Below are 20,772 nucleotides of genomic sequence, written 5' to 3'. Positions count from 1 at the left end.
TCTCTCGAATTGCCCAGCCATCATGCCAGAATCAGAGGCTTGTCCTGTTGGTTGATCTTTGTTCAGTTGTTCTTCATGTAATTTTTACCACTTTTAACGTAAACTCGTACAACTTTAGTATAATCATTGTGATTTTTTTCTTCAATTTAATCGTATGATGAGTTGACAAACTGACATTTATTTATATCAAAGTTATACTACTAATTTACCCCATACTACACAGCAACATTCAAGTATTGGAAAGGCCGGCCGGTGTTCCAAAATATGGATCGATCCTCAATTGTGATCGTAAGTAAGTTGGTGGATGGATCAATCAAGTGGACGTGGTTCTAAAATGAGAAAACAGAGAGGAGGACCATTTGCTTATTAACTTGTTCTGGTCCCTAGTAAGATTCTATGCCTTTCAACTTGGATATTAAGAACATGGCTTCGCGTCAAGATCTTGAAACTCGTTGTCTGATGCAAGTGCCAGCAACTGTTCTTTCACATGTACAATTTGTATTCTTTTCTACCAGCAAATTAAAAGAAAGTTAATGAGTAGTAGTTAGAAAATCCATCTCTCTCTCTTTTTTTTTCAAAAAAAAAAAAAAGTTAGAAAATCCATAATCTAACAAGCTGTAGTATGCACTTTCGACAACAGTAGTAGTAATTTATGGTTGTCGAACAAATTAATTGTCTTTTGGTCTTTTTCCTGGATGGATGGATGGAATTGGTGGCTAACAACTGGCTATCTATCTATCTATCTATCTAAAGCATGAGCATTATTTTGTTTCTGGAAAAAGTGACTAGCACTTAATAGCCTAATTGAGAAGATATGCGAAATGAAGCACATGGGCTGACTGGGTTCAAATTGTACAAGCGTGAAGGCCTGGAACTGCAGATGAACGTGGAAGAAGATAGGAGGAATGCGGGTTTCTTCATGGCTCAAAAATCTTTTTTCTTTGCTTTAGTACGCGTCAAAAGTTGGAAGCATGATGTTACAACTGCTTATAGTTATATCTATCTAACAAAGAGGAAGTAGCAAAATAACTTTGAAATACCTCCCAGGCCAGGATAAAGACAGAAACTTACTACTAGTACTGCAAAGCAAGATAGCAACACATTCAAGACCATAAGTTGCTCCAACTCTAATAACACTTCACGAGATTATTCATAAATTTCTTACTATCGTACGTAAAGTTGATGTGCTGAGAATGAAAACATGCCAAAGAAATACGGGGGAATTATTCAAACTAACAAAACCAAACAAAGACGAAAGCCATAGAGGTGCAGGTTGACGAGCACTTAATATGGAAAAGGCGGTGACACTTTCCTACTAACTAACCTGAGTGATACTTCTCACGGGCAGGCCGTCCCATTCAGATATCTAACTTAACTTTAAGTGGGCAGTGGATGTAGTAGGCTGAGAAAATTGGGAGGAAAAAAACATAAATAGAGATTATTGAGAGTTTTCCCAGAGATGTGATGTGACTCTCACCAGTGAAAGGTCACACATGCAAGGGGGCAACATGTTTGAGAGGCCACGAGCAAGGTCATTAATGGGATGTTCCTTGCTAGCTTCGGCTGTATGGAACTATATGGATCATGAGACTTGATAGCATCATCATTTTTTGATTTGATTTTTCACTCGGTCCCAGCTTCCCTCACATGCCTACTTGAAAAGCGCCATATATAGCCACAACATAGCTGGGGTTAAACCCTAAATTCAGGCTTAGTTTTCCATTCTTTGTTATAAGCATGCTGCACTATGCCATTACTCCAGCCAAACTTATTGCTATCAATTGTTATTGATAGACTTTAATACATATTTCCTTTTACCTAATCCACTAGCCCAAAAAAAATGAGGAAAAACAAAAACCCTTGGATGTAGATCAGATGAAGAAAAAAATTTTTTTTTTTTTGATGGTGTATTATTTGTTAAAAAAATTATTTGTCGCATCATAGTAACATTTTTTTAATGATTTTTTAAATCTTTCCGTCTGCCTTTTTATGCTACGTACTACACTACACTACGTCATATTCTAAAAAGTGCCGCAGTATTATCAAATAATGCCCTATCCAAATAGAATCAGAATGCGAAAACTTCCCTCCGATGAGAAAAAAAGCTGAAGCAATCCCTAGTGGGCTAGGCTACCAAGTTCATTTCTACGAGTTGCATCCTAACGTGGAGAATGAATAGGCCATCTCTAATCCGATTGGTACATATCTTTGTCGGTTTAAGTCTTAATCATCCATATCTATAGTGAAGAATCTTTCTAATGCAAGGTTAATTCGATTCTACCAACATATTATCTAGTTGGCTGGCTGGCAGGGCTCTTTATACTTTATTATAGTGGCCAATTTCGTAATGTCCATTGACCAAAAAAAAAAAAAAAAAAAACTTTTTTTCAAAACATATCAATGGCTGGACTCAAACCTTTTAAAGCTTCAAATTTAGGCCGTGGACCCCATCCAGCAAAGTCCACCAGAAGGAAAGGAAATGGAAGAAAGCAACAGAGATCTTGCAAAGATCACAAATGATCGAAGTGTCACAATCATGCAGCTGAATTTTTCTTCGGAGGGTAAAGGAATAATCTCAAAACAACAATTGTAAGAAAGTGACAGAGGAGTTCAAATTGCTCATCCAAAAATTTTCAAAAAAAACTTACTGTTATCATAAATTGGGAAAACTACAGATTGAATAGTAAGGCCCATCTTATGTGATGTTTGATAAACAAATATGCCCTTGTCCCGCGGCTTTGAAACAGAGCACATGAACCTGGTAAATTGATTGGTCCCCCACCCAATGTGCTTTATATCTTGTAATGAAAATGGCCCATGGGCTATTCCATATTTAATGTTTGGGTGGAGGCCTCCCCGTAAACGAAGACCTGCATTGGCCCAGAAATGATTGTTGTTCGATTAGCACATGGCCGCTATTCTAAGAAAGGAACATTTTTTTTTTTTTTTTTGTTGGTTGCCAAGAAAACCTTAGATACAGGGATTGACGTGTCACATCATCCATGATCTGGCATCTTACATCCTCATTGTTGTGAGCATTTTGTAGCCCATCATGCTCTTGATAGCTTGCGCAAGTGGTCCAAAATCCTTGGGCCAATGGCTCAGTGGCCATCAGGGAGGGATTAAGTCCCTCCTTGGACTGTTGGTGAGGGTTTAAACCTCATCAGCAGCGAAAAAAATTTAAGGGTTGTGCCATAGCACTCTCTTAATCTAGTTGGGTCTGTATACCCACTAGCCCCTACAACAGCCTCCTTAGGCTCCCCCTCCCCCCTAGATTAGGATAGAGTAGGTTATACACATGTATCGTTGCTGACAAAAAAAAGTGGTCCAAAATCCAATGTTTGCCTTGGAGGAATGTTTGGATGAGTATTACGACTGTGGCTGTCAATATAATATTTGGATTTCATGAGTCCAATTTTGGTAAATACAACCTTGGCTTTCAAGCTTTTAAGTTTGAATCCAAATTATAACTTTCAAATTCAACTTACAATTTAATACGAGTTTTGGGTTCAAATCGGATTCAATACATGTTTAATATTTATTAATTATTATAAATTTGTAGACAAACTATTAATACTTTATGTTATAATATGTGTATATACATACATATATATATATGTATAATCCAAAGTGTTTTTTACTATATATGTATGATATATGTCTGTATGTATGTATGCAACTTATATGGGTCGAGTCTTAATTGAATCTGTTCCTAACAAAACTCGGGCTCGACTCATATTTCATTCATACTGAATATTGAGATTCAAACTTTGCTTCGCCCTCTTAAACATACGATTCCTCGGGTTTTTTTTGAGCTGATCAGACTCGGGCTAATCCAGCCCATGGACAGGATATCAATCTGAAACTACAGTCATATGATTTTTGATACATATTGCTGAAGGTGAAGGGGAAAGAAACTGCTAATGTGTCAAGCCATTGAACCTTTTGACAAAAGGTGATCACTTCTCGGCCTCCAATTCTAGCTCTTCTGTGGCCCATCTCTCGCCATTTTTTTTTGGTACAAGGGCGGGCCAATGGCCCCTGATTTCTTATTGTGAATATGTTATTGACGGGTTTTCTTTCCAATGTTCTTTCCCTTCCCAGTCGCAAGTTTCTTTGCACATTTAATAAAGGGAAAAAACCTTGCAAATACTCCCTCCGTCCCACTTTGATAGTCCCGTTTTCCTTTTTCGTCTGTCCCAAATTGTAGTCCACTTTCCAATTGAAGAATGTAGTTGTATTTTAATTTTCCTAAAATGCCCTTATTCAATGTAAGTTGTTCTTACTATAAACCTACCCCATTTAATGAGAGTTGATTCTTTTTTTACCATCAATTCAAGTTCCCATAAAGTTGTACTCTATTTAATGCGAGGGTATTTTAGGAAAATAGCAATCTAAATTTACTTTTCCAACAAAATTAACTATTTTTTCTTAAACTGTGTGAAAAAAAAAATGAGACTATCAAAGTGGGACGGAGGGAGTATCATGCCTGAGGAACAAGACAACTTTGACAATTTCCAGCTGTCAATGACTAAGACGCCTGCAAAGCACAACATCTTTTAGCTGCAAATGTCTCTATACCCGGGAGATAATTTCATACACCTCATACTTTTTTTTTTTTCTTCAGAAGTTACCAAAGAATTCATGCGTTAATTCTTCAAAAGGATAGTAGTGTAATCAATAATCCATTAACAGTTGGAGATACAATGCATGAATAGCCTTGCGTCCAGCCGGTCTGATGAAACACCAAAACCGGGTGACCATTGATTGATCAATGCCAAGAGGACCAAAGAACATGGCAACAACAATTTTCAATAATAGTAATTCATTAGGCCGATTTCGTGGCATTTCCATCATTCATTTTTACATCCTTGTGATTTAGATCCAGGCTAAATGATTACAACATACGTCAAATTTTCCTAATTTAGAACCCCAAATCCCACTAAAGATTACAGGAACACAACCCAACTACCCAATTCAACACACTGACTGCAATCAACCCAAAGCCATGGATGGATTGATCCCTGAAATGCAAATACATTTTTATATGGTCCTCCTAATCATCAGACACACTCTTCTGGTTTCACTTCAAACTTGTGCCAGAAACTGTCTTGGACGAACCAGCGACTCCATGGTCAACCGAACCAACAAATAACTGTGAGGCAAATGAGCCACTTTTCCTCGCCTTCCCGGGAAAGTCTTTGCCTACATTACCCTTCAATGACAGATTCTTTTTAATCCGACTCCGAGTAAGTGACAACATGGTACTGCGGGGAGGTGCATGCAAAGCACCTTCAACACAATCTCCTGCCTGTGCGCAACCCCATGGCCTTGATGGTCCATCTTCGCAGAAAGGCCTAAGCCTAGGGAAGAACTTAGAAAAGACCCGCTGATCTGGAGAATTCTCCTCTTCAACTTTGGCACAGATTGGGCAAGGAGGGTCATTTTTGTTTGCCTTTGGGGTAGTTTGCTCCAAGCATTCAGCATGGAATACATGGCGGCATGAAAGAACCCCAGCAACAGGCATGTCTCCGCTTCTCACAATACGTCGAGAACTCCAAGGAGATCTCTGTGAAAGAAGCCTCTCACACAATCCACATTTGAAACTATCTGATGGATTACAATATCTACTTGAAAAATCAGCTTCAAATGGCTCAGAAACATCAGTGAGATCGACACTACCACTAGCACTGCTCAAGCGATGTTTTTCTCTTCGAGGAGTAACAGCATCAAATTCCAAATACCCAGCAGCATTGCTGTCAGTAGCTTCTCTTCTAGGTGTGTCAGATGGAAGGGTCAATGGGTGAACAGGTTTTGACATAAAGCAACGGCGACTTGAAAAATTACGATGAGAGTGATGTGTCTTGGCCACAGACTCGTAATCACTACTGTCCGACCTGGATGAAGTTGAGCCACCACTATCCCTTGCAGCTGATGTGCCCTGCAAAAGTAAGTATAATTAAGTTGAACTTCAGGCAGTACTACTCAGCTATGCATGGGAAAGGAAAATCATAACTTACTTCCATAGCAGGGGAAAAGGATAAGGGCCTTGAGACTGCATCAAACAAGAGAAGGATAGTATCAGCAATTTAAAATTTCCATTCATAGTAGTTCACTTAATATGAACAATTGTTTATGCATACAACCAATGACAGTAAAGCAACCCCAATGATAGACCACATAAGATATTGACAAACGATTTCACAAAACTGAAAATGTTTATAGCGAACCCAAGACAGATGAAACCATAAAGGTTAGTTCCATATTGATGACTATCTCTATGGTAATGTGTTCTAATGAAAATCAAACTCATGTACTAGTGATGCTTCAACAAAATTTTCAAGAGCCAGATGCAGTCATGCTGAACAAGCAAAAAGTATATATCACCCCATAATGCACAATCTAATCCTGATGGCCCTACAAAAGCAAATCCTTTTGTAACTTACTTGGGTCATAGGAAAATTACAACTTAGATATGCTAATACCATTCTCAACAGATATAAAATATATAATTCTTCCAGAGGGAAAGGGAAGTTACATGAACAATAAAATTACTCAGGATTGACAGGAAACTCAGAACCGTATTGCACTGTAGGGCAAACATAAGCAGCCTCCTATGACGATGACTCACTAATCTCACAGTACCAGTGCACGTGCTTAATGTTTCTTTTAAGCAACAAAACATCTATCAAAAGGCAGCAACAGCTAATATCTGTATTAATGTAAGCTTAGACAGAAGCTACAAATGTGACATTGAGCTTTTCCCATACAATACCAGTAGTTGGCTGAATATCAATACTATCGGTACGTACTCGTTTCAAATAAAAACAAACGTAAAACAACTTTTTATCATCTACAAGCAAATATAATTTTCTTTTGTAGATTAAAATACAGGAAATTCTGATAAATAAGCCCTTAAAAAAGAAGAAAGTCCTAAGGCACATAATTAGCAATAAAAACAAGATGAAAATGTGAACTAGCCAGGATACCAAACCAAGAGTGCCTATAGAAGCATCCACCATGATGCTCTGTCATCACAGGTCTCACTCAAGCTGTGCACCCATAAGGTTATGGACCAATCTGTACCCAGCCAACCAGGTCAATAATCAATTACAGCTAATGACATCACCAAGCTATCAAATCTATGTTCAACAATTTTCTTGTCCTGGCAATTTAATTGAAAAACTTAATTTAAAGCATCTTGTTACTTAGCTTCCCATCATCAGCCCCACAAGTGACCTCAAGAAAAGAGTATGATATAAGGGCAATGGATACCAGGGAAGAAGGGAAAAGATAAATATGCATTTCCATGTGTTCATGTCTGAGTGTTGTGAGAGAGGGAGGAGGGGTGGGAGTTCATGTTGAGGTCATGAACTGTAGGGATCTTAATGCTGAAATCATGGGTAACCCCTCAACACAAAAACAGGGACAGTTGAGAATAGCATTGTAGCAACATCCTTGTTTGCTTCAATTTTAATGGGTCATGTTTATAGCTGACTTATAAGATGATTGATGCATTATATTAGATGACTGCACATGATTGAAGGTACATTTACTTTTGAACCTAACCTGGAAACATGAAGATGAAGTGTAATGGTGTTTGGAGGCAGGCTTAGTTAACAACAAGCAGGCACAAGCCTGTACTATGACACCATACAAGAATCAATTTTGGGCAAAAATCATTTGGACTCCAGCACAGAACCTGCCAAATTGGAGCTACAAGTTTACAAGCTCCCCCTTTAATGATCAGCCCATCAACAAATCTACACCTGCCACGATGTTATTTTGGACAAAGAAAGCATGGATCCTTATTATAAAAGGGAGCAAAACCATACCCCATTGCAGCTACTTTTCTTATCACACGAATGTTCATATACAGAAAAACAAACAAAATTATTCTACTATAGATGGTTTTACATAAAATTGTAAATGTCATATGCATACTTGTATCAAAGTAATTAAAAGCAATTGGATTGGATACTTAATTATCATGCTTCCTTATCAATAAAGAGCAGTAGTTATATCAAAGAAGCAAGCACAACTTTGGGGGAGGGGGGCCACAGGATCAAATCTGAATACACAAAAGAAAACAACTTGGAACAAATAGCAAGAAACAGAAGTAATACTGCAAGTGACGATATTGTGAACCCTTCAAAGCTAAAAGCATGTTACCATTGAGGGCAAACTCAATCCGTGGAAATGGACACAAAACGTGAAAGTTATTGACAAACCTCTTCTCGAAGTGTTATAATCATCAACACTGATTTCTTGTATTGTTGGAGGAGTCCATTGCCGCACTGGGGAAATGTCAGAGGGACTACTATAATACGGGCCACCACCATCATTTGCCATATATGGATGATTGGCCACATGATTGCCTCTCAACCAGCTCCTACTTTCTCTACTATTTGAGGATGCTGAAGACCCAAACAGTTGAATCCCATCATGGGAGCCAAATGACAGTGCTTCAGATTGGAAACGGAAGTCCCATCTCGGCGGTGGCGGTGAATAACTTGAGTTTGTACGCCAGTAAGGTTCATGTGGCCCCACAGACCATTCCCTGCTAGCAGCAGTAGATCCATGTGGCCTTGCAGCCACACAACACAGGGACCCCGTTTTAGCTATCTTTCAGAAAACCCACCAGAAATCCCTCCTGCTAGCTGTCAGAACTCTTTCTAAAGCTCAAAGCTAGCCTATCAAACACTAATCCTTTGTCCTTGTGAGATTGGAAATCTCTGAATGCTTCAAATATGTTTACGACACATAAAACTTACAAAATAGGGATAAAATCTTCATGTCACTGTTTGAAACAATGAACCCATGCCTAAAGAACTTTGGAAACAATAGATATCTTAAACCCTGATTAACTTGTCACCAATGGAAAAGTGTGTTTGGATGGTAAGTTATTTGAAATATTTTTACTGTAGCACTTTTTGTGATGTGATGTATGTGAGATAAAAAAGTAATTGGAAAGATAAAAAGGTGTATTGGAAATTGTAATGGTGATGTCAGCAAATATATTTGACCAAATAATTGGCTATCCAAACACACTCATTAATGCAATCCTCTGCAGAGTGTTTCTCTCACCAACAAGATAAACAATAACCAATAACCAAGACAGCTAAAATATTCTTCTCATGCGCCAACCTTTCCCTTGAAGAGTGGATAAGCCTGGTTTAAATTCAACAAGACGTGAGTTAAGAAAAATTGATGGCAAAGACCTATAATTCAAACCGAAAGCCTGAAATGACATTTACCAGAAGATCAATGTCACAAAATCACAAAGAAAAGTATAATCTTTTTCTTTCTCAAGTCGAATGACAGGAGCAAAGCTAGTCAACATTCAAAAGATGCCTTAAAAAAAATTTAAAAAACAGCAAATGTCTACACACAAAGGAAAACTTTTCTTTTCCACATCATTTGCCCCCTCTGGAATTTTCTCCCTTTTTGGCTTTAGTTTTTTTATGATTATGAACACAGCTAAAAATACTCAGCTACAGTGACAACATAATTTTTAATGTAATAACCCGTAATAATTCACTATTATTACAAAATCATTGAAACTAGACTACAACCGCCAACTGCTGTATCTCAAGCTATAATTTTTTAAAATAAATGAAAAAACAGCTAAGCACAGAATAATTCCCAATCATTCGTACCATATTATGTAAAAAGAAAGAAGCAATTAAAAAATTTGAACTTTACGAGAATTACTACCAACCCAGAAATAAAAACTCCTCAAATGAAGAATACCGCATCTGCCACCAAAGATTCACAAGGAATTGTGAAGCTTAAAAAAATAAACAAGAAATGCAATCCAGCATTGAAGGACTAAAAAACAATTTTTTTAGATAACTAAGCACATATTTACATGAATGATGGTGCTGATGTAAACAAACACAATGGGCTTACGAATTTATTATTGATTCTGTTGGGCTTTTGCTGGGGAAAGGAGTGAAGGTTGAGAGTGGGAATTGTCAGCGTGTAGAAAATAGAAATGTGAGTATAAGAACCCTAATTTGACGGAGAGAGCGCGATTATTTAAGCGTCCTTGTTGCTGACACACCCTCAAATTTGGCTTGATTTCTGGTTGTGTCCCCGTATATTTACTGTGCTCTTTGTAATGGCCCCCGAACATTTTTTTTTAAATTTTTATTACTACATTAAAGGTGCTTGTTTTGTTTCTAGGGAAATGACGGAGGAAAAGTATGAAAAGTGTAAGTGTGTATTTTTCTTTTTTTCTTGAGCTAGATATTTTAACTTAGCTTTATACTACAAGAGAGTAATAAATTCTTATGTGCTTTCGTAGGTGGAGTATAAATATATAATAAGTGATTCATTCTGAGTTATAGGAGCATGTAACTTAAAAAAAAAAATCGATTTATCGATCAAATTCGATTCAAATTTTGGAATTCTCGAAATCAGTAAAGCGAAAAACGAAAAGGAAATCGGATTTTTTTATTTTCAAAATATACGAATTTGGTTTGAATTTGAGAATACGTTTTCTCAAAATGGAATTTTGGATTTCGAATTCACAATGCGAAATCGGAATCGAATACCTAATTTGATATTCAATTTCAAATTTGTATGTGTTATATATATTAATATATATGTAATATAAAAATTTATATTATATAATAATACATCTAATTATAATTATATTATAAAACAATACAATAATAAGTCTTATTAAGTTAGTTGGATATTAGGTTATAACTATAAACTTATATTATACAAAAGTTGGCATTTAGTTTAGCAAAACTTACATATAATTACAGAATTAGGTGAAATCGGTTATTACCGACTTTCAAATTGAATTCGGAATTTGTGAAATCGAATTTGAAATCGATCGAATTTTCTAATGTCCAAATTTTCAAAAATTTATTATCGAATTTGATTTCGATGCACACTCCTGTTGAGTAATTTGAACAAAAAAAGAGCTTATGTATAGAGGTAAGCTATACTAGTTCGATTTTATGGCTTTTATTTTCACATTTCTTTTGTTATTTACTTCTTATTTTTCTTGCGTCGCATTATAGTTTGATAGGCACTTATATCTTGGGAGAATACAAGCCAAATAATACTTATGAGGGCACGCAGGAGGTATTTGTCAATTTCTTGCTTATTTTGTGTGGCAAGGTAAGAGGAAAAGTAGTAGCAGCCAAGTTTTATGCTAAACGTTGTGTTAATTAAGGATTTTGTGATGAAAGAGGAGTTAAAACAAAGTCATTGCTCATGTTTATTTTTCTTCACCATCAGCTCTTTCACGTCAAAAAAAAAAGTTGAAAAATCTTTGCAATGAAAGAGGAGTTAAAACAAAGTCATTGCTCATGTTTATTTTTCTTCACCATCAGCTCTTTCACGTCAAAAAAAAAAGTTGAAAAATCTTTGCTTTTCACAAGAGGGATAAGAGTTGGAACATGGGGACGCAATTGACACATTATGAATCCACGTTTGCAAATCCTTTTTGGAAAGCCTCAACTCATTCGTCATCAACCACTATCTTAACCAAGTTGGAAGATCAACAAATGCAATAACTTGGGAAATGAAAAATCAATCAATGAACACAGTCATCCACTCTCTAGACCTTTGTCTTTCTTAGTCATGCTCCACATGGAAATGTTATCTACTGTCATCACCCAAAAGCAAAAAAGGTAACATGCATGTTCAAGGTTCGATACTCGAAGAGCTTGCCTTCACCTTTAAGGATTTACCTTTCTTTTCTAGAAGAATCAAGACCAAACATGTTTATTAAATGAACAATTTCCCAATAGTTCCATCCATCCAAAGAATTGAAGAATCAAGACCATAATCGTGTATTAACTATCATCTAGCCAAAGAACTGAAGACTTGGGCCACAATCATGTTTATTTACTCTACTACTGCTTTCAGGTTGAGATGAACTAATTGACCAGTAACAATTGGTCAATTAGGAATGCTATTTGACTACAACAATGAAGGTTACACATCTCATATTTGCGCAAGAAATATTTTCAAATATTGCATGAAGTGGCTAAAAATGTTATCTACTAGAGTGTGGGTCTGTTAATTGCTGGGGATCAGTTAAGTAAAAATCGCATGCTGAGAGCTCATAATTCGATTCCAAAATTTCCATACCTGGCAAAAGCCTGAAATGTAACTGTTTGGACATCTCAAAAATGGACAGAGGCCATTTGCGGCCACTGAAAAGTCAGCCGCCATGTTAAAATGCTGAAGCAAACAGACTACTTGTAAGTTGCAACCACAGCCAAATCAGCAATAATTCCAATATCATACACCAGCAATTTTACACAAACCAGACATCTGTTAAGCCAATTTCCCTGGTGGCCCATCCGTATCCCAAAATCCCATTAAGGGTCAGCACAAAATATCAAGTGTGAAAACCAAATTTGAAGGAAAATATAATAATGTTCCTCCTCTAACTAGCAAGGAAAGTTTCATTCTTTTGAATATGCAAGAACAACATCTTCAGAATGGCAGTTGTTTCTCTATCAGAGCGAAAAACTAGCAATGGAACTTTGATAACAGTTCAAAGAAAGCATACAAAACTCGGTGAAAATCTACTCCATAACAACAACTCCCCCTACAGCTTTGATCTTCTCTATAATATCATTTGCCCCTTCTTTAGTGATACCTTGCTTAATTAAAATTGGTACTTTCTTAACTAAATCTTTGGCTTCCTTCAACCCCAAATTTGTTAAAGCACGAAACTCTTTGATCACCTTAATTTTTGCAGCAGCATCAAACTTTTCTAACTTGACATCAAATGCAGTTTATTCAACCTTCTTCTCCTCAGCCTTTGAAGACCCAGCACCAGACCCTCCCTGAGGACCCAAGTGCATGCCCTTCACTAAAATCGGTTGAATCTTAGGATGCCTTAGTCTGTCTCTAAGCGTGGGACCAATCAAATTACGCTCTTCAGGAGACAGGGCTGCAATCTGTTCTGCAAGCCGAATGATCTTATCTGAAGGTTGGGGTCTAGGGCCATAAGGATCATAGAAAGTAGGATACTTGTGTCTTACGGGCTTTGATTTGGGGTCCCTGAGAATCAAATCAGGCTGAAATGCACGAGACTGTAGAGGGCCAGTAACCACACGAAGAGCGGGATAGCTACGCAAGGATTTGAAAACTACAGAAAGCTTCATGGTTTGAAGATAGTTACAAAAAATTAAACACTGAAGGATGATTTCTGGTGAAGCAGTGCCTTTTGGCACTTGTAGCACTAAATGCAGCAAATGAATGTAATCCTTCCTTCATGTGTAGAGCTTCACATCCTATTTCCAGTGAGCTTCTCACCTTAAGAAGACAAATGGGGAAGATGTCAGTCTCATTCATATTTTCAAGGACTATCATCTCATTCTGGAATATGGAAATCCTACTGGTATAAGAAGACTAATCAATAATATGACATCCAGTATTGCAAGCCGTTTACAACTCATAAATTTTCAGTCCACCAATGTGAAGCCATTGGCTACCATGCTTGATAAATATTTTTTGCATGAATGTGCTTTGGGAAAGAAGACCACACGCAAGAATGTTTTGGTAAATGGTAGCATTCTAGGAATTGACTTCCATGCATATACCTAGAGCATGGCAGACTAGGCATACAACAATTTAAATACTAAGCAACGTTTTTTTGGATTAAGTTTGGTATTAGGCTGCATTCTTACTTGCAATCAAATATTACAAAGGAACAATCTTTAAAGAGAGTGGTCGACTTATGGAATGAACCTAACCCTTATGAAAGCTAATGTGCAAAATATACCAATCGATTCAATATTGAGTACCCTTGCAAGATTTTCTTGATCAAAATCCAAACTATCCAATGTCTCAATAGATCAAAGGAGAAAGAAAAACTAGGAAAGGCATTCGAGGGCTTAAGTAAGGAACAAGTGCAAGTACTTTCGGATTATTTTCATTCATAGTTCACTCATATGCAAAAGAAACCTTAACAGCCAACTTAGGGAACAAATTTTACATCCATCTTCATTCGGGTTTCAGACCAGTTCCAGCCAAAAAATAAAATAAAATAACTCAGGCTCCAGAACTAACAATTTCATTGAACTTCAATAGGTCTAAGCACAAAATAAAATCCAATCACCAGAAACAAATTGTTATGACAAAATATAAACTTTATGGAGAAAAGCTAACCACCAAGAAATAAAGAACTCCTGAGAGACACAATAAGGCATTAGCAACGAAAGGTTCACAAGCTACAATCAAGATCAAGAAATTAAAACATAAATAAATCATCCATTTAACAGGGGGAAAAAAAGCCTTCATAGCTAAATAAACAAACAAATGAACTTACCAATTTTTTGTTGATTTTGTAGGTTGCATAAACGAATACAGAGAAGGACAGTGAGAAGTATCTGCGTGTGCAAACGCGAATAAGAACCCTGACGGATATTTAAGTGCCCGTTTTGCAATAATGCCCTTTTTTTTATTGATTTTACTTTTGGCCCCGTTGTCAAATAACTCCCCCCGTCCCCTGCCTCTGCCCCCCACCCCCGCCCCGTTTCCCCTGCGGTCCCCCGCGAGAAATGGATAACTTTCTACAATTCATAATCTTCAGCTTAGCTGTAAATGAAGAACTAAGATGTGAAAAATAAAAAAAAGAAAATATCACCTATGAAAATAATGAGGGGAATTAACTGAACCAACAAAGGACGAGCAAACTGAAGAGGCACAGAGCATTGCAGTTTTGGGTAGACAATACAGATTCTCATTTTGCAAACACATCAAGAACTTACCTCTGAGATTACCAATAAAGCAATCATAGAAAACTCTCTAATAGCCCAAAAGTTTTAAGACTTTAGTCCATCAATCAGCTTAAGAAAACCCCTGCATACAGAAAACACTACTCTTATCAAGATGCTCCAAAACGTCTGCTAACACATTCATAGGCCATAATTCCTAAAAAGGAAAATGGAGGTACAGTAATACCGTATCTTTCATGTTTTACGATATATGTGAAACAAGATATAGATTTTTAATCTGAATAAAGCCTTAACTGATACCTCTATTTCATTCACGCATTTTCACAAACAGATTACAAGCACACACAAAAAGTTTCATCCTCTTTCAACTACGAGATTGAAGTGGACCATAAAATTTCCAACGCAACCAAAATTTCAGTCATCTAAGAACGTAAATGCAAGCAAATTAGCAGGAAAGGGGAAAAAAAAAGAGAGAGAGCATGGATTTCATTTAGTACCAGTTGAAGTTTGAAAGGAGGGGAAAAATGAATTTAGAGATTTCGAGTGATTGAGACTGATTACTGATTAGAATTGAGGGGAATGGGACTATGGGAGGCGACGGCGGTGGCTGGCTGGCTGCGATTCTGCGAAGGAGGAAATGGAGGAACTGAGGGGGAAATGGGAATGGCCGAATGGGGGATAATTAGATTTAGGGGTTTTGTACTTTTGTGTATTTAATATTTATATATATATATATTTTTTTTCTGCGGGGTAAATATTTTGCCCCGCCCCATCCGCCCCTATTGCCATCTCCGCCCCTATTGCCATCTCTACATAAATTACTTTACCAGTGTCTGGCTCCTTTATGGCTTTCCCAATCGTCTTCTTTTATTGTTTACCCTTTTTTTTTGGATAATTTTAAAAATCTTTGAGATTTTTCATAATATCACTTAGCTCCTTGAGGTTTGTAAAATTTTGCTTACCTCCTCTATGAGTTTGACGAGACTAAATATTCTTATCAAATGTCATAAATTGACAATAACACCTTTGCTCTTAATAACTATTTAACCAAAAAGTCAAAAAAATAAAATTGTTAAACCAAAAAATGTAGATTAAAACAAAAAATGAATTGTTATATAATAATGGTCTATATTTCTCTATATCGAGATCATGGTGGGACAGCAAAAGACGTGGATAAATTAAATCTATTTAAAATCAAGCATTCAAGAGGATTTTGGTGAGTAATTAATACCTTGAAAACTTTCATAGATAGTTATACGAAAGTCAAGAAATTTTTTTGGGAAATACATTTTAATACATGATGTAGTTTAAGTTATGTTGAAAATTAAAATAATCTCTTCATATGTGTGAATTCTTCAAGGTGTAAATTTTGCTTTGTTCCAAAACAACTAAAATAACTAGTTTAAGTTAAGAAATTTACAACTTATAAAAAGTTAACCTTATTTTATTTTTTATTGTTGTTGTAAACTTTATAAATTAAATTGTTGTTGTAAACTAAAATAAAAGTATTATCTTTCTTGCATTTCCTCAAAGGGGCTAAAATGTTACAATGAATGTCAATTCAAAGGAGTTAAGTGAGATTTTAAAGACATCAGGAGAGCTGAGTGATATTATGAGAAAGCTCAAGAGAATTATCCCTAGTAATAGTTATTTAGGGAAATGAAAAAGGGAAAGAGAACCTGAGAATGAATGAGTGTGTTTTATTATTATTTTTTTGAATTACTTTACATGTTTTATTACTTTTTTTTTCGAATTTCTTTATTTATTGTCTTTTTTTAACTTAATAATAAGAGATGACCCCAAGATGAGAAGTTCAAGAATTTGGCCTATATTTCTAATTAACAATTTAAGATAGTATCTAGTACCTCAATTTTATTACTCACAATGCCTCATCTCTTTCGTGTTCTTTTTTGCTTAATCCATTTTTCCTATCCTTTTTTTGTTTGTAAATATGTCGGTAGCTAAATGAGAGTGTGCTACTTGTTGGTTTCTTTCTTATTTTGTGCACTAAGGTAGGAGATAAAGTAGTACCCGACTGTTAATTTTGTGCTTTGACTTCTTGCTATTTAATAATTGATGATCATAGAGCAGTGGAATAAGAATTAGTACATGCGAACAATCTTAACCACTCAGAAGATCAACCAAGGCACTAACGTTGAAAATGGCAAATCAATAAATGAATCAAAGCCATCCACTACCTTGAGCTTTGTCTTTCTTTTTTCAGCTTTTACATGGAAATGGCACCCTTCGGGCATCTGCCATCTTTGGTAAGGACCACCACACTTGGACTACAAAGAGTAGTACAATAAGAATTGCAATACTTGGAATTTATTACTGATTCTGACGAAGGCTGGAATGTATTACAATAGAGTAGTACAACAAGAATAAGTAATGGTTGGAATGTGTAACTGTGTTTGGATTGCAAATTTATCTCAAATAATATTTCGCTTGCATCATAAACGTATTTCCCAATCCACCTTTTTATATTTTCAATTACTTTTTATCTCACATACATCATATCATAAAAAGTGCTACAATAATTATTCCAAATAATTTTCGACAGGAGATTATTTACCTAAATATATTTGCTTACATCACCATTACAATTTTCAATACACTTTTTTATCTTCCCAATTATCTTTTTATCTCACATACATCATATCACAAAAAGTACTACAGTAAAAATATTTCAAATAATTTACAATCCAAACACGCATATTTCAAATAGTACTCTATCCAAACACACTCAACAGTATTCAAATAATTATTCCAAGGTTTGCAGCAGGAATATTTTATGTGGCATAACATTAATCTAGGCTACTTGCGAGCTATCCCATAAACCTGAGGATTTGCTATCGAGGCAGAAGGCACAAATGCCCGCTGAAGTTCAACTGATGAGAAGCCCGCTTTAGCAATAACTTCTCCAGTTTTTCTAGTGAAGTGACAGCCATCAGCAAAAAACTGCTGCAAAGGATCAAGAATCCCTTGGAAAAATCTCCGACTTGTTCCATCTGCCAGCAAAACAGACAAATCAAGGCTTTGACGTTATAATTCAGTTTAGATGGAGAAGTTAACATGAAATAAAAGCTTACATTATCGCAAATAGGAAGTACATCTTTATTACCTTCTGCTGCTACGTGTTCCACAAACACATAGAGCCCACCTGGCTTAAGCACCCTCATAATCTCTGAAAACAATTACTAGAATGTGTATTAGCCCCTGCTATCTGCTTTTCCACTCGATATACACTGAGCAGTACAAACCTAGCCACTGAGGCGTATATGACATGTTCTTCCAACAAGAAGTAGACCATTCATATTTTCTTAAGAAAAACCTTTAGATGCTGCATGCTAAAATTGTAAATTTTATCTACCAAAGTTTGAGTGTCTCATACAGGAATTAACATACCTTGCAGCGCCAAGTCAACATCTTTGACAGAACATAGGACAAGTGTGGCCACTACAGCATCCACAGATGCATCACCAAGGGGCAGAGCCTCTGCAACCTGCACAATTCAATGGTCAGACAGTCCCATTGCAAAATTAACTCCGAGGGATAAATGACCTTCAAATGAGCTGTGACTAATAAGTCTGCAACAGCAGACGGAAGAGGCATCTAAAGTGGATCGTTGACCAATATCAACACCAAGAAAATCCTAAGCTCAAGCCAAAAAGCATTTGACAGGAACTATATGCAACTGCCTAATCTCAAACAGACAGAGCAGATATCTTGGCATCTGATGTCCAAGATATAACTTAAATGAAGGAAAGAAGCTTTCATAAATGAAGCAACTGGGTAAATAAGGTAAGACAGGAAAAGCTCATAAACGAGGCATAAAAATCATCATTTCTTGCACCATAAGATTAGGTATGTGCACTAGTCATATCAACTTTAGATGAAAACCAAGCATGCTATCGACATACACAAATTAGCTTTTGGCTGTGGCCTTCTGAAAACCAAAATTCAGCTTTCAAACAGTTAATCAGCCACGCAAAGATACTACTGTTATCTTGCAGACATGAAAAAGACATCGCTAATAGAATCCATCTGATTGACCATAGACAGGCTCATACTGCTTGTGTAAATTTAAAGTTTGTCAGCGGAAGGCCTGCACCCTGTGCTGCTGCCCGCGCATACTTTTCCATTTTTATGTTTGGGTCCGCACCAAAAACTTCAACGCCTGGTTCACTTGCATAGTATTTGAGATTGGGACCTGTCCCAACACCAACCTCCAAAATCTTGTTAGCCTTTCCTCTCAGATTAGCAAAAAGTTGAGACTTATAGTCTGCAATCTTATAAGAAAATAGGCATTTATCAGTATTCTTCTACTGAACTAAATGGTCAACATACCAAGAATTTACTGCTCATAACCACCACCAACCTCAGCCTCGTAACGTTTATTGAATTTCCCCATAACCCACGCATATAACTCCTCGTACCAATCTGGCTTTGGAGGGCGAACTTTTTTCAACGTAGCCTGCATTCCAGAAACAGTAGAAGTTAATATCTTTAAGCACATCTAGTAATAACAGTTTTTGTTAACTCGCATTACTGTAATTGTGCAATGACCATCAGATGTAGTTATGTATCCAATCACATGCTTTCAGCTTATTTTTGCCCCTTCAAACATAATTCCAATATTCCAGTTACTTCTCTAGCATTAAGTTGTATTGGCCTAGAAGTCCAACCAGTCCCATTCATGCATCATCCTGAAGATTGTGGTACGATATGCTGAGGGCGGGCAATTGCCTCCTCAACGTTGCAAAATTTAAAGAATAACCTTAAAATTGTTACAAATTTTTATGTTTTTATCATAATTGCACCCCTCAATTTCGGGAAAAAAAAAAATATTTCCCTATTCATTGCACCTCATATTATGAGAAATCCTCTTTCCATGCACATTATCTATCTGACAACCAATTTTTGAAATATCCCTCCTATAATACAAATGTTTTAAAGCTATTAAAATACAAAATTGATTACTACTTGAATAATAAATAACTTCAATAATTTCACAACACAAAAAATTCGTAGTAAAAACATAATTTTTAATTAAATTTCTCTTCACATAATAATTACGTGATCATTTAGGTCTATAATATTATTGTCCGACCATAGGTCCTGAGTCCACCACTAGTTTCATCCCCAACCAAACCACCACCACCCCGCTCCTCCCACATGACATGGCTAATCACTACAAAACACATAAAGAAAGCAATTTGATAAAATGAAACTGAATAATCTTAAACTTCGAACAATCCAAAAACCCACTAACATTTGAATTATGCCCATCCAATCAGAATCAAGCATGAAAAACCATAGACAATCGGGGATAAGAATCAGACCAGGGGATCGCTGGGAGGTGAATCTGAGGCAGATGAAGGATCACTTGAGAAAGGAGCAGTGCCAAATGCCTGAAGGAGTTGTCTTCTGCTAACGCAAGAGCATCTTGTACTGCTGTGGACAGTATTAATGTCTTTGAGGCCGTTTTCCTTCGGTTCTTTGAACTTGTCATCTCCTGCTTGGCAACATCTGCTCATATTTGTTAGGGTTGTACAAGTTTTAGCGACTGAACTTACCTTGCTGGTTGGCTGAAGATTCAAGTTCGGACTAACGGAGCTAAATTTTGGGGACTGAAGGATCATGCTGCAAAGACTAGAGGAGGACAGCCAATGGAGAAGATTATAGTGGAAGATATCCTTTGTCGTTGACTCTGTCTTCGGATTTCTCCTCTGTCCTCCTTTTTCCTGCTGTTACTGTATTTCTCATGACTTCTGCCAGATTATTTTCCCTTTGTTTTTTCCTTGTGCGTAAATTACGTAATCGCCAAAGTCCGTCATCTTCATCTGCAGTAACTGTTTGAACTAGCCTTTTTTTTTTAATCTCTCTTTAATACATGTTCAACACAAGAAATTACTTTCCTTTTTTTTTTTCTCGAAATTACTTTCATTAGTGAATGATTATAGTAAAAGAAAAAATAATAAAATGTACCTTTACAAATTTTTTTTTCTTCCTATTTTCTGTAAACATGGACATGTTGTCATAATTTAAA

General features: G+C 36.4%; 2 protein-coding genes, 1 long non-coding RNA gene and 1 pseudogene across 4 annotated transcripts; all 4 read right to left on the bottom strand.

Moving 5' to 3' along the window:
• Positions 1 to 4,796: 4,796 nt before the first annotated feature.
• LOC113752645 lies at positions 4,797 to 12,201 on the bottom strand. The gene is made up of 4 exons (XM_027296737.1): positions 12,118 to 12,201; positions 8,232 to 8,625; positions 6,021 to 6,055; positions 4,797 to 5,941 (listed from the first exon to the last, which is right to left on the bottom strand). The coding sequence occupies exons 1-4, from the start codon at positions 12,199 to 12,201 to the stop codon at positions 5,084 to 5,086; spliced, it is 1,371 nt and encodes a 456-aa protein (XP_027152538.1). The 3' UTR covers positions 4,797 to 5,083.
• A 359-nt stretch (positions 12,202 to 12,560) lies between these two features.
• Positions 12,561 to 13,162, bottom strand: LOC113754215 (annotated as a pseudogene).
• Positions 13,163 to 13,215: 53 nt separating this feature from the next.
• LOC113754258 lies at positions 13,216 to 15,405 on the bottom strand. The gene is made up of 3 exons (XR_003465161.1): positions 15,218 to 15,405; positions 14,754 to 14,844; positions 13,216 to 13,296 (listed from the first exon to the last, which is right to left on the bottom strand). It is a non-coding gene; the product is annotated as an uncharacterized LOC113754258 (long non-coding RNA).
• A 2,009-nt stretch (positions 15,406 to 17,414) lies between these two features.
• LOC113754013 (methyltransferase-like protein 7A) lies at positions 17,415 to 20,504 on the bottom strand. Of its 2 annotated transcripts, none has more exons than XM_027298325.1 (6): positions 20,066 to 20,504; positions 19,102 to 19,197; positions 18,794 to 19,012; positions 18,129 to 18,225; positions 17,813 to 17,907; positions 17,415 to 17,731 (listed from the first exon to the last, which is right to left on the bottom strand). In XM_027298325.1, exons 1-6 carry the CDS (start codon positions 20,363 to 20,365, stop codon positions 17,573 to 17,575), a joined length of 966 nt encoding a protein of 321 aa, XP_027154126.1. In that variant the 5' UTR covers positions 20,366 to 20,504; the 3' UTR covers positions 17,415 to 17,572. The 2 variants fall into 2 exon arrangements, with proteins under 2 accessions (XP_027154126.1, XP_027154125.1); XM_027298324.1 differs by having other exon boundaries at positions 17,845 to 17,907; positions 20,066 to 20,500.
• Between the last annotated feature and the right edge of the window lie 268 nt (positions 20,505 to 20,772).

This window comes from Coffea eugenioides, chromosome 11, assembly GCF_003713205.1.
Source record: "Coffea eugenioides isolate CCC68of chromosome 11, Ceug_1.0, whole genome shotgun sequence".
Taxonomy (NCBI): domain Eukaryota; kingdom Viridiplantae; phylum Streptophyta; class Magnoliopsida; order Gentianales; family Rubiaceae; genus Coffea; species Coffea eugenioides.
Note: the sequence above shows the minus strand (reverse complement) of the source record. Positions and strands in the feature narration are given on the sequence as shown.

Coding starts and splice junctions, on each gene's coding strand:
- LOC113752645 (XM_027296737.1), bottom strand. CDS start 12,201: ATGGCGGCTGACTTTTCAGTGGCCGCAAATGGCCTCTGTCCATTTTTG. Junction 6,056..8,231: donor TTATAACACTTCGAGAAGAG/GTTTGTCAATAA, acceptor TGTTTGATGCAG/TCTCAAGGCCCTTATCCTTT. Junction 5,942..6,020: donor CCTTTTCCCCTGCTATGGAA/GTAAGTTATGAT, acceptor TTACTTTTGCAG/GGCACATCAGCTGCAAGGGA.
- LOC113754013 (XM_027298324.1), bottom strand. CDS start 20,365: ATGATCCTTCAGTCCCCAAAATTTAGCTCCGTTAGTCCGAACTTGAAT. Junction 19,013..19,101: donor ATAAACGTTACGAGGCTGAG/GTTGGTGGTGGT, acceptor TTTTCTTATAAG/ATTGCAGACTATAAGTCTCA. Junction 17,908..18,128: donor TGTTGACTTGGCGCTGCAAG/GTATGTTAATTC, acceptor AATTGTTTTCAG/AGATTATGAGGGTGCTTAAG.